We start from the raw sequence: 13,389 nt of genomic DNA on the forward strand, positions 1-13,389 counted from the left end.
TCATTCACCTCATTAGAACTGATTCAAATGTATTCTTTTTAATGGCTGAAAAATCACTGCAGATGGTGACTGCAGCCATGAAATTAAAAGACCCTTACTCCTTGGAAGAAAAGTTATGACCAACCTAGATAGTATATTCAAAAGCAGAGACATTACTTTGCCGACTAAGGTCTGTCTAGTCAAGGCTATGGTTTTTCCTGTGGTCATGTATGGATGTGAGAGTTGGACTGTGAAGAAGGCTGAGCACCGAAGAATTGATGCTTTTGAACTGTGGTGTTGGAGAAGACTCTTGAGAGTCCCTTGGACTGCAAGGAGATCCAAGCAGTCCATTCTGAAGGAGATCAGCCCTGGGATTTCTTTGGAAGGAATGATGCTAAAGCTGAAACTCCAGTACTTTGGGCACCTCATGCAAAGAGTTGACTCATTGGAAAAGACTCTGATGCTGGGAAGGATTGGGGGCAGGAGGAGAAGGGGATGACAGAGGATGAGATGGCTGGATGGCATCGTGGACTCGATGGACATGAGTCTGAGTGAAGTCCGGGAGATGGTGATGGACAGGGAGGCCTGGTGTGCTGCGATTCATGTGATCGCAAAGAGTTGGACATGACTCAGCGACTGAAGTGAACTAAACTGAACTGAACTGAACTGAATATTCCATTGTGTATATGTACCACAGCTTTCTTATCCATTCATCTGCTGATGGACATCTAGGTTGCTTCCATGTCCTGGCTATTATAAACAGTGCTGTGATGAACATTGGGGTACACGTATCTCTTTCAATTCTGGTTTCCTTGGTGTGTATGCCCAGCAGTGGGATTGCTGGGTCATATGGCAGTTCTATTTCCAGTTTTTTAAGGAACCGCCACACTGTTCTCCATAATGGCTGTACTAGTTTGCATTCCCACCAACAGTGTAAGAGGGTTCCCTTTTCTCCACACCCTCTCCAGCATTTATTGCTTGTAGACTTTTGGATAGCAGCCATTCTGACTGGTGTGAAATGGTACCTCATTGTGGTTTTGATTTGCATTTCTCTGATAATGAGTGATGTTGAACATCTTTTCATGTGTTTGTTAGCCATCTGTGTGTCTTCTTTGGAGAAATGTCTATTTAGTTCTTTGGCCCATTTTTTGATTGGGTCATTTATTTTTCTGGAGTTGAGCTGCAGGAGTTGCTTGTGTATTTTTGAGATTAATTCTTTGTCAGTTGCTTCATTTGCTATTATTTTCTCCCATTCAGAAGGCTGTCTTTTCACCTTGCTTATAGTTTCCTTTGTTGTGCAGAAGCTTTTAATTTTAATTAGGTCCCATTTGTTTATTTTGCTTTTATTTCCAATATTCTGGGAGGTGGGTCATAGAGGATCCTGCTGTGGTTTATGTCGGAGAGGGCCCCCTTTACTACATTTTGGATCCCTAGGGTTTCAGGAAACTCGTCCCAAGGTGATTAGCTAGAGCAAGGGTCCTCACACTTTCCCTGGAAAGGGACAGATAGTAAATACATTAGGCTTTGTGGCTCAGTCTCTGTCACAAACAACTACACAATGCTGTCATTGTAACATGAAAGCCGCCATAGGCAATACAAAAGAATGAGCATGGCTGAGTTCCAATAAAATTTTATTAATGGACACCGAAATCTGAATTTCATATAATCTTAACATGTAGTGAAATACTATTCTTCTTTTGATTTTTTTAACCATCTGAAAGTGGAGAAACCATTCTTAACACACATCTTGTAGAAAAACAGGTGGCAGACATGCTGTAGGTATTTGGCAGACTGGCCACAGTTTGCCAACCCACAAGCTAGAGTCTCTCTAATACTACTGTAGTTCTGGCATTAGGCGGTTCTTACAACCCCAAGGGTCTAGATAAAGCCCAGAGAGTGATTACAATTTTAGTAATTAGAACACAAACCCGGGCTTCCTGCTTTCCAGTCCATGGCCCCTAAGGCGGCTCTAAGCTGTTGGTTTAGTCATGATTTCAGATGCGGTCTTTATATCCATGCGGTGCAGAAAATAGATGTGTGGTCAGCGGCCTTTTCCAGGCGTTGACCATGTAAGGGCTGTCCTCTTATTAGCAGCCAGCGGCAACCTAATTTTGTCAAGCCTGACCCTAGGCTCATGCACCCTTTTCGTTTATACTTCTCTCCAGTTGTTCAGCCCTGGAGGCCCATCTGTCCCTTACTATTTGAGTCCCTGTTGTCTCATTGGCAGCTTTCTGAGCAGCTGCAAAATATGTTTTTAACTTTAAGTGGAAGTTAGGATCACCAGCGTCTGGCCTGGAACAGTCACTCTCAGCAAGAGCTCTTTCAGCTCTGACATTCCCTAGCTTGACAGACTCGGGTGAGTGTAAACTAACCCCTCCCAGCTTCTCAGGGCTGGACTTTCACTGCGGGCAATAATTAATGAGGCGTTTACTCAAGGGCTGGGGAATAATGTGCACTGCTTTTTTGTGTTGTTGTTGTCGTCGGAAAGTGCTTGGTTGCCTAGCACCCCAGTCGTCCTCCCGGTCGTCCTTTCTCGCAGATCATCTGTTCCAGCCGCCTCGCAACCACAGATCGGCGGCAGGGGCCGGAACGGAGACGAGAGCTGCTCGCGCGCGCTCAGGGGGCGGCCGCAGCACCGCCCTCCCCGGAGGACAATGCTGCGAGGCAAGTCCCGGCTCAACGTGGAGTGGCTGGGCTACTCGCCCGGCCTGCTCCTGGAGCGCAGGCCGCTCCTGGCAGGGCGTACGCCCCGCAGCCCTGGCCGGTAAGTCACATGCAGGCTCCCAACCGCGCCTGCGCCCGCCGCCGCCGCCGCCGCCGCCGCCACCGGGCGTCACCTGGGCGCCGCGCCTGCGCGGTGCGGCCCACAGCCCGGCACTCGCCGGCACTTCCGGCGGGGCCCGCCTGTACCGGTCGCCTGCCTAGCCGACCGAGCGCGATTGCGGAGCCCAGCCGGCGTCTGAGCGTCTGAACTGTGACCGTGGCGACGCCATGGAGCGCCTTGATAAAGCGGCGCTGAACGCGCTGCAGCCGTCCGACTTCAGGTAGTCCGGGGTGAGCCGGAGTCAGGCGGGGCCCTAGAGCACCAGGCGGACTGGCCCAGGCCGGGAGCGGGGCGAGAGGGAAAGCCCGGGCCGACCGGTGGGTGGGCATGAGGTCTGGGCCCTCCGGGCTGGGGCTGCGGGCTAGCGGAGGAAGGGGAAGCAGGTTGGGGCCTGCATCGTCTGCACGCCGGGCCCCTACCCTTCCCTCGGGAACGAGGGACCTGGGGTCATGGTGGCTAGGTGGGCGGGTTATTCAGCTCTTGTTTCTGGCCTAGCACTTCTTTCTCTGTTGTCTGTATTGCGATCTTGTTGTCTGCAGCCTTTCTCCCCACTGCAGGGTGAGCTCCCTGAGGACAGGAACCGGGCCTTCTCCATCTCCGGGTCCCCTTTAGGGCCCACGTCGTCAGGGCTTAATAAATGTTTGCTGCATGAGTGAACGAATGGAAGGGACAAAGGGCCGCCCCGGGTTTGAGTCTACTTCACTCAGGGAGTCAGTAGGATGGGGGCTGGTGGCTGAGTAGAAGGAACCTGAGGAAAGAGCGGGTGGTCCTGGTGGACTAGCCTGGCCCATGGTACCTCGAGAGGTCAGAGGGTGGGCAGCGTGTGTGCGCCAGGCCCAGCTTAGGTGCTTTGTTACATGCCTGTGTGTGAGTCACTCAGTCGTGTCTGACTCTTTGCGACCCATGGACTGTGGCCCGCCATGCTCCTCTGTCCATGGGATTTTCCATTCAAGAAGTACTGGAGTGGGTTGCCATTTACTTTCTCTAGGAGATCTTCCCGACCCAAGGATCCCATGTCTCCTGTGTCTTCTGCCTTGCAGGCAGGTTCTTTACCCGCTTTATTACATACATTATCAGAATTTTAAAAGTGCTTAGTTTGCTACTCGTTTAAAAACAATGAAGTTGACTCAGGATATTGGCTTGCGCAAGATCACTGGATTGCCTCGCACAATTAGTAAGCGTTGAAAGCTAGCAGTTGTCTTATCTTTGGCGCCCCCGTGATCTTTTTAACTCTCACAATGGCGATGTAGGTGGGTTTTTTTAAAATTACTGTTTATTAGTGAGGCCTCCAACAAATATTTATATTAAGTATACTTAAAATACAATGTACCCCTCCTAGACTGATTTTAGTGTTTCTGCATGGAATTTGCAGTGAAATCTAGTTGCAGTATAGGCCTTGCCATAAAGGGGAACATGGTAAGCTTCATCTGCTTAGTGTTTCCTGCAGAAGTTTATCTGAAGTGGGTAAACTCTAGATGGTTCTCAGAGTGGGGGCACAATCCTCAATTATTTGTGAGGCTAGTTCTAACTCTAAATGTTCGAATTCTTCCTTTCTAAGAAGGCTCAATCAGAGACACATAGGAGAAATTAGTTGAATGACCTCAGTTGCTTTGTTTTGGAATACCTCACCGGGTTACACCCAAGCTGGCTTGTGCCAGCAAAACTACCGGCTGTAGTGGGCTGTGGCTGGAAGCCAAGGAGAAAATGTCATATAAACACTGGAGGAAGTTTGAAAACTAGTTTTCAAAAGTTTGTGTGCTTAACTTTGTCCTTAGTCCTGTATTTGAGACTGAAAGTCAAATTTTGGGGGCTTAAGATAGAGAGGTAAGAAGGAATTGAAGACAAGCAGCAAGTTGTTGAGATATGCTCTATGTAGTATGTGTGGGGTTAGAAATTAACATGCAGAAAAAATTGTGTTTGGGTGGTGGGATCGTAAGTGATTTTGTGTGCTGTAAAACATTCTTATGATATTATATTCTCTTTTCAGTGATAAACTTTTCTCAAAGGCCAGATAATTAATATTCAAGAGATAATCTAAAGAACAGACAACTGGTTAACCTTCCCTTTCTCTAGATTCTCAAGCTTTGTTTCTTTATCAGATTAGATGATCTGAACTTTGCACACCAAAAACACAAACACTGTGAAGGCCAAGTTTTTTTGGGGGGTCGGTCCACAAAAGAATTGGCCAAATACTGACTTCGTGTATGTATGTATGTATTTTTAAATTTTTCTACACAATTTTTAAAGGTTACACTCCATTTATAGTTACTGCAGAATTTTGGCTATATTCCCTGTATTGTACAATACATCCTTGTGTCCTGTCTCCACAATATTTTGTACCTCACACTCCCCTTCCCCTATATTGCCCCTCCCAACCCTCCCCACTGGTAATCACTGTTTGTTCTCTTTATCTGTGAATCTGGTTCTTTTTGTTACATTCCCTGGTTTGTTGTATTTTTTAGATTCCACATATAAACGATATCATACAGTATTTGCGTTTCTCTGCCTGGCTTATTTCACTTAGTATAATGTCCTTTAAGTCTGTCCATGTTGCTGGAAATGGCACATTTATTCTTTTTTATGACTGAGTAGTATTCTATTGTATGTATTATGCGTGTGTGTGTATTGCGTCTCCTTTGTTCATCTGTTGATGGACACTTGGGTTGCTTCTGTATCTTGGCAATTGTAAATAATCCTTCTGTGAACCCGAGAGTGCATGTATCTTTTCAAATTAGTGTTTTTTGTTTTCTGTGGACATGATTTTTTTGTATTTTTATAGAACTGCAGACACTCATTCTTGATGAAGATAAATTTTCTAAAAATTTTCTATTAGAGAACAATGTAAGGAAGTTTAGGTATATTAGATGAGAATTATATATCTCAGTGATCACTAAAGTGAGATGTATTAAAAGATGTTTCCTTGAAGTATGGAAAAAAAACAGATTTCTACATAATATTTTTTAAACTTTAACATTTTTAGTATCTGTTTTTCCTTGTTTTTATATTTTAAAGACTCCATGACTAATATAGACTAATATACACTATCTATAGTGTATAGATAATTTAGTTAAAAATCATTATGCCTATATGGGGGTATGTGCTCAAAACTTTAATGATGGATCACACAGTCAAAAAAGTTTGTAGACCATTGGTGTAAACTTAAGATGTTCCCTTTCTTTCCGGGCTGCCAGAAGCCTCCCCCCTGTAATGGTATACACAGTTATAAGAATTGCTTTGCCTGGATTTTCTATGTGCAGGACTGTCTGGGACACAAGCTGTCATGTTAAGTGCTATAATAACAGGCATGAAGTAAGTGTGGTTGAGTCCCAGAGCACTGAATCATTCCAGTTGGCATAATCAGGAAAGCTGCCTGGAGGAAGGCAGCTTATTATTTTGTAAAGACCTTGATGGCTGGGCTGTATTCTTCATAGAGATGTAGATAAAAACTGGAACCTCTTGCTGAGGATTACCAGGAAGAATTAAGTTCAAGTGTTGACTATGAACATAAATTTAGACATGTGTTAAGGTTATAGAGGAGCAACACTTGCCGCCCCAAAATATCTCTTTGATGTGCAGATTATTTCAAACTGAAAACCATCAAGGCCCCAGACACTCAGGAAGAAACTTTAACCTTCCCCTTAATTGCCTGAAAATCCTGGAAGAGAGCTATCACCAGAGATACTTGCAAAGAATATGGGCTAGGTGTGGTGGGGTCAGGGGCAGAGCATAGAAACCAGAGACTACTCTGGGTCCCATAGACTCTACATGGCCTAGGAAACACTTGTTGACCAAACATCTGCTTTTCCACCTCCATGTGTATTGTCTTTTTCCTGTTTGAAGTCCCAAATCCCTACCTACAGCATCTTCTTTTGTCTTTACCTGAAGACAATATTTAAGGTGAGGGTTTTGGCCATTTGGCAAATTACTCATTTCTCCTGGGTCTCTTCCTTGTATACATGTTATTAAACTTTGTTTGATTTTCTCCTGTTAATCTGTCTCATGTCCATTTAATTCTTAGACCGGCCACAAAGAACCTAGACAGTAGAGGAAAATTTCTTTATCCCTGAAAAGGTAGTGTGAGAGTGGTGAGATTTAAGGGAAAAGGGACCTTTAATCTACAGGGTAAAAGCCCATAGGATAAAAACTTATTGTTTTTAAACGTAATGGTTATGGTGATATGGATGAGGGGTGTGTGTGTGTGGGTGTGGGTGTGTGTGTGTGGGTGTGGGTGTGGGTGTGTGTGTGTGGGTGTGTGTGTGTGTGTGTGTGTGTGTGTGTAGCTTACTACAGCTTCACTGTCAGTAGTGTTATCATTTCTGATGATGCATGGGGCCAATGCTGACAAATATCTACTTATTGAAAAGTGGGCAAATCAACATTAAGGAATATTTGAAAGTGGGAAAGTTAGTTTATTATTGTGTATTAATCTGGAGTCCTTTTTCATGTGCACACCTTTTGAATATAGTTGGAATAGTATACATCTACACTGTTGGCAGAGATTTTCTGGAAAGGACCAGATAGTAAATATTTTAGATTTTGAGGGTCATGTGGTCTGGCACCACTACTAATCTCTGTCTCTGTGTCTCCCTGGAGTCTTAGGTGATGCATAAACAAGTGGGTGTGGCTGTATGCCAGTTACTCTTTATTTACAGAAGTAGGCAAGGGGCCTTTCAGAGCTTATTTGGCAGACCGCTGATATACATAAAAACAGTGTAATCTGCCTTGTTGATTTTTCACATAGATATTTACTGAATCATTGTCAAAATTAATTTTAATGGTTCCCAATTGATAAGCATCATTTGTGAAATCATTTCTCCTTTATTGGACGTTTTTATGTTACCCATTGTTACTGTTTTAAGTAGCCATTTATCTAACTTGTTTTTCTTTAATAGTATGATTTTAGAAACTTGATTGCATTCTTCAGAATCATTTTATTGTATTCTGGAACAAAACTTTCCCATTGGAATATTTCCATTGATTTTATAAGTCTATGAGCGATAGAATGCATGGAACATAAAGTGTTTTGATATCAAACTTTTAATGCATCCATGCTGTGTGTGTGAAGACCATTTAAGTTGTACTCTCGCTACTTAATTACAAAGAAGTTTGAGCAGAGTTTCCTTCAGCTGCATCCAGATTGCTCTGGGCTCCTTTTTCTTTGGAGAGTCTCATACCTCGTCTGTATCAGCTAGCCACTGATAGGATGCTTTGTGAAGGAACCTCATTAGTTGTTTTCTGTGTATCTTCTGCCTTACTACTTCCATTGTGAATTCTGTAAATCATGTATATTTGCATAGCACTTGGAAGATTCCAAACCACTTTTGCACTTCACACTTCTTTTCACACTGGGTCTGCCACTGGATCTCTAGGCTATTCGAATTTTGAGTCCCTGGCACTGCTCTTTTTCTGGCCACTGTTTTCTAGACAAGGGCAAGGTTCCCAGCATCTTTTCTGTGGGTATTTATAGCATTTACGAACACAAGAATAGTTCGAAATGGCTTTGCAGGCTCTGATTTTCTCTTTGTTTACTTTTTTCCAGAAATGAAAGTTCATTAGCATCCACTCTGAAGACGCTCCTGTTCTTCACAGCTTTAATGATCACTGTACCTATTGGGTTATATTTCACAACTAAATCTTACGTTTTTGAAGGTAATCCTAGACATAAAACAAGACATTTTCACCCTTAACTATATATGAGATTCCATGCTCTCAACGATCTCTTTATATCTGTAAACTGGATATTAATTTGACTTGCTTCTGTTTTGCTTTTCAAAAATCCCATTGCTCATAATGAATCTTCATGAAATGAATTTTTCATCACTCAGTGATTTGTTTGACATCGTATTGGTTTATGGTTTTCTGTGCGATAGCTTGCAGATCCTTTCTTTTAACAGCCCCTGGAGAGTGAGAGTTGGTTGACATGGGAGGAGGACTTTGGGGGAATGTACCCTTGCTGGCAGACATTGGAAGGAAGAGAAAATAAAGCCCTCTTTATTATGTCAGAGTCCTTAGATGAAGTGATTTATTGTGGTTTTCATTGAAAATAATGTTCTTCATGTGTAGAAGGTATTCACATCTTTACATGAATACTTGATTTATCACCACACAGAGTATTCCTTTTTAATTGCCTGACTAGTTCAATAAGTATATAGCTAATAAAAATAATGTTTTGATTTTATATTTTTATATATTTTGGAATAAAATGGAAACTTTTTTCTCTTGATAGGCGCCTTTGGGATGTCCAATAGGGACAGCTATTTTTATGCTGCTATTGTTGCAGTGGTCGCCGTCCACGTGGTGCTGGCCCTCTTTGTTTATGTGGCCTGGAATGAAGGCTCACGGCAGTGGCGTGAAGGCAAACAAGATTAAAGTGAACATTACCTTTTGATAGTGTTAAATTGATTTTTTTTTAATGGTAAATCTATCTGGGATATTGATGATTTTAATAAAATTGAAAGAACTTGTTAAAATCAATCTTGAGTCACATTTGACCAGTGTAAGTTTTGGTCCTTCTAAAACAATGCCTTGTATCATCAGTTTTAATTGTCTGAGTCTCTCATTTGCAAATGAGAATTTGGAAAAGCTAAATTGGTTATAAATAAGTATGTGAAATTAATTATGCATTATTCTGGGAAGAATTTGATTATCTTACAACAAAAAATGTTTTACAGCATTTTGTTTTTTAGTTGGCTTTGAGTTTTACGCTCTGGTTGTATTCAGATGTACATAGTGGAGCAAATCTAAATTTTATTTTTCGCTGGAACACTTTTCCTGACTATCATGAAAATACCAAGTCATTAGATTTTGGGTTGTAAATGCCTGTTGAAAATTGCTTAAATTGTGGACACTGGAATTAATCTGAGTGTCACTGAGAAATTTTGCATAAAGTAGTAGTAATCCCTAGTCAATAGAAATCTTTCATTACATTATTTCATGGGGAAACTAGGCTGAATCACAGCCATTCATGTAAAAGGACTGGGTTTATTAAAGAATGCAGATAGCAAAGCAAAGAGCTAGCTGCCTGGGCACCTGGCCTGCTCCCTAAAGGCCTCTTACAGGCCAGCCTCCTCCTTTCAGAGAAGCTCTTCAATGGTCTGCTTTGCTCTGTCACTCAACAATGAACTTATACTTTAATTATGAGGTTGTGTAAACTCGGTTTTTCCTACTTTTAAATAATGTATATGAAAGAATTTACATTTAAATATGTTCATTTTTGCATACTTACAGAGTGTAAACAATCATGAAAATCAATTATTTTTATCACCCAGGAAGTATTCTTGGAATTTTTAATCAGTGCTGTTATGTCCCAGATATGTATAGATAATCCTTGAGGTCCTTTCTGATAGAAAAAGATCCTGTTTTTTAGTATCCTTGGTCTGTGTTCTTTTCAACCACTTGGTATTATTTGTGTGTAATCTAAAAACACACAGGGAAAAATGCGTATTAAAACGGGAAGAAAATGTTAATTCCCTGTAGTGTGGCCACCTGGAGATAACCACTGTTTTGGTTTACATCCGTGTGCATTTCTGATTGCTAGTTTGATACACAGTAAAAGTTTGGTTTAAGTTCAGAATCTGCCAATTTTATCTGGTGTCTATTTGCGTGTTTTCAGATGAGTGATTATTGGATGTTTTCTTAAACAGCACATTCTACCTTTGCTCTTTTAACTAGATATTTCATTGTATGTATTTCTGTCATTAATAATTCCTCATACAATGGCCCTTGCTGTGAGTGTTTGCCATCACGGATTTTGTTAGTTCCCCTCTACTTTTGGATGTTGTGGAATTGGACTAAAGGAGCAGAGACGTAGTTAGGCATAAAAACCAAGAAGCCTTTTGTGTTTATTTAATTGCCGAGAAAAAACAAAATGATTATTGTAGGACTATTTTTTATTCCTGCTTATAGTTAAATGTTATTTGCAGTTTAAATGTCTTAAGTAGTTATTCTGAATGGGACATGGTTTCTTAAAAAGACTACAGTTTTGGTATACAATTGTACAAACTTAATAGGAAATTGTCAAATACTCCAGTTTGAATCTAATGTACTATAAGGTAGATTTCTAGATGGTCCCCTCTTTAGATGTCTTGTTTTACTTAGAATTTTTACAGTTAATTTCTTTTTCTATAATGCCAAGGTTTTTCTTGTACTTTTGAAATCTTATGCTATTTTTAAAATATTGATGTCCAGTGTTGGATTTTTTTGTTTGATTTCAGACATTTGCTGAGTAGATAATATGGGTGTTTTCCTGCAAGTATTTAAACTAGGGATTCATGCAAAAGCAGTGTAATTTCCTCTTGGAACTAGTACCAAGCATTTGAAAGTTAGACTTGGATGCTAAGGTTGATATATGGAATTATTACAATAAAAACTTGCTTTCAAACCAGTTAATATTTTCTTAAGGTTTTAACTGTTAACTTACTAGTTTGCTGCTGTTGAAATAATACGGTGTATGACAAATAGATTTATTTTTCAAGATGTCTCAGTGATTTCCTCTTGTACAATGTACATACTTCAGGATGTATAGAAAGAAAAGCTACAATTGAGCCCTTATATAAATATTACAAGGTAGGACTATGTTCACTATTGTTTGAAAATGGATTGTAAGAATAACCTCAATTAGGGGTCTTAACTTGAAGTGTCAGTACAAGCTACTGATTTAACACATGACCTTCACCTCACCTCACCTCCCATTTTGCCCCCCAGAATATAATCTCTTTTCTCATTGTGCTAAAAAATAGTCTGCTGTAGAATGCATCTGATGTCATTAGCTCTTCAAGTGGATCCCATTTTACATGTGAATTCACTTTTGAGTTGTTACTGAAGAAATTTAAACCCTCCGTTAAAAGCAACAACAACAACCAACCTGCATCTCATGGGAATCTAACAGAAATATATTGTAAGGCTATTTTCATCATAAAGATCTCATCAACTTTGCCCCCAAAGCAACTACTTGACTTGTTTGGTGTTTTCCATTTTCATATAAATTTTATATATACAGCTAGTGTACCCAAGGACACCAGTAAAAGCAGTTAGATAAGTGTACCCAAGGAAAGATGAAAGGTACATGAGAATTTATATCCTGTTTTATATGTATCTAGTGTATATTTCTTGTCTCCAGACAAGTTCATGTTTGTTCTTTTACTTATGCTCAAGTGAAGTTGTAGACTGTTAGGCACATTTTATAAATAAAATTGTCACTTGTTACGTCAGCAGCAGATATCTCCACTGTCAGGCACTCTGCTCCATCAGAAGAGTACAAATTTATTAACTCAGACTCTACTCTTACATTTAAGATTGTTTTTGCAAGAGCTGGACTAAAGCAGCGTATTCATAACTTGACAAGATTTCTTTTTCCTTTTTGCAGGGGAAAAAGGGTCACCTGAGAAAATAAATTATTTTCAGGGACTTTGGGATCCTAATGATATATATTACATGTAACAGATGAACAGATTAATCCTTTATATATTCATTAAAATAGTCTGGAATTCCTCAGCTTACCATCACTCCTGGCCACACTTTTCCTTGCCTGTTTGTTTGCTACGTGTATTTGAAAGTAATATCTGCATTCCTTTGAAGATGTTCTATAGGTCATATTTGTCAGTTACACAGACTAGTCTTCCTTTTTCTCAAGTTCAGTGAAATGTCACTGAACAGTAATAATAGCAATAGCTAACATCTGCACAGCACCTTACAGTTTGCAAAGAACGTTCACATATTCTTGTTTTTTTTTTTTTTTTTGCTTAGTGAACCTGTTACCAGATGTCCTGACCTTGATGATAAAAGTGTTAGGAGCTTTAGAGTCACTGAATATGCTGTAGTCTTGAATAGTGCCCTGACAAGGGGCAGAGTTTAGATGCGCTACCTTAAAAGCTGCCTGTAATTATCAAAATGGGGGGGGCTTGAGTTCTTTAGCCACTTGAATCAGATTTACTTTTGTAAGTGACGCTTTTCTAACTGTTATCTGGATGGGTTTTGTATTCGTTATATTCTAACCTGTAATTTGTATAAATTTACCATCTGTTGTCATTAAAAAAAGTGTTCATAATGCCACCTTGATGTCTCCTCTTTCAATTAATAGTATATTAACCTCTTCAGTTTTTTACATTTGTTTACCTCTCTGTTTATGCTATATCAGATATGAACAGAACTGTCAAGAGTAAGCTTTTGTGTAGGAAATGTAGGCCAGAGATATTCAAGTGGGTGGGCCTGTGAGGGATGCTGAGACAGGAAGGGTTGCGATGGGCCCATGAGAACTGGTGGAGCAGTGGGGGAAAGACAGCAGCTTTTTGCCTTGTGGCTTAAGAAAATTCATTTGGGAGTGAATGGGCTTCAAATACCACTGAAGGAGTGAGGTTGGGAAATACTTGTGACTACTTTATTAGACAGGGGAAGTCAGTTCCTGGCGATGCCCAGCATGCCACCCCCTCATGCCAGTGCCTTGTTCCTTGGTCCTCTAGGCCACTTGTTGGTTGTACAGTTGACCCTTGAACAACATGGGTTTGGACCGCATGGGTCCACTTATGCATGGATTTTCTCAGTAGTGAATACTACAGCGCTGAACACTCAGGTTGGTTGAAGCTGCAGAT

The 13,389-nt window shown here is 40.8% G+C and overlaps 1 protein-coding gene across 3 annotated transcripts; it reads left to right on the forward strand.

Annotated features, from left to right (window-relative positions):
* Window positions 1–2,158: 2,158 nt before the first annotated feature.
* On the forward strand, window positions 2,159–12,853 carry VMA21 (VMA21 vacuolar H+-ATPase homolog (S. cerevisiae)). Of its 3 annotated transcripts, none has more exons than XM_018044322.1 (4): window positions 2,159–2,335; window positions 2,468–2,743; window positions 8,343–8,452; window positions 9,030–12,853. In XM_018044322.1, the coding sequence occupies exons 2-4, from the start codon at window positions 2,634–2,636 to the stop codon at window positions 9,170–9,172; spliced, it is 363 nt and encodes a 120-aa protein (XP_017899811.1). In that variant the 5' UTR covers window positions 2,159–2,335; window positions 2,468–2,633; the 3' UTR covers window positions 9,173–12,853. The 3 variants fall into 3 exon arrangements, with proteins under 3 accessions (XP_017899811.1, XP_017899812.1, XP_005700540.1); XM_018044323.1 differs by having other exon boundaries at window positions 2,519–2,743; XM_005700483.3 differs by lacking the exons at window positions 2,159–2,335; window positions 2,468–2,743 and adding an exon at window positions 2,831–3,023.
* The last annotated feature ends 536 nt before the right edge of the window (window positions 12,854–13,389 follow it).

The sequence above is a fragment of the Capra hircus genome, unplaced genomic scaffold (assembly GCF_001704415.2).
Source record: "Capra hircus breed San Clemente unplaced genomic scaffold, ASM170441v1, whole genome shotgun sequence".
Classification (NCBI taxonomy): domain Eukaryota; kingdom Metazoa; phylum Chordata; class Mammalia; order Artiodactyla; family Bovidae; genus Capra; species Capra hircus.

What these genes read in the sequence shown, in the direction of transcription:
- VMA21 (XM_018044322.1), top strand. Translation starts at nt 2,634, where the DNA reads ATGCTGCGAGGCAAGTCCCGGCTCAACGTGGAGTGGCTGGGCTACTCG. An exon ending in ACGCCCCGCAGCCCTGGCCG is followed by an intron (nt 2,744 to 8,342) that starts GTAAGTCACATG and finishes ACTTTTTTCCAG; the next exon opens with AAATGAAAGTTCATTAGCAT. An exon ending in TAAATCTTACGTTTTTGAAG is followed by an intron (nt 8,453 to 9,029) that starts GTAATCCTAGAC and finishes TTCTCTTGATAG; the next exon opens with GCGCCTTTGGGATGTCCAAT.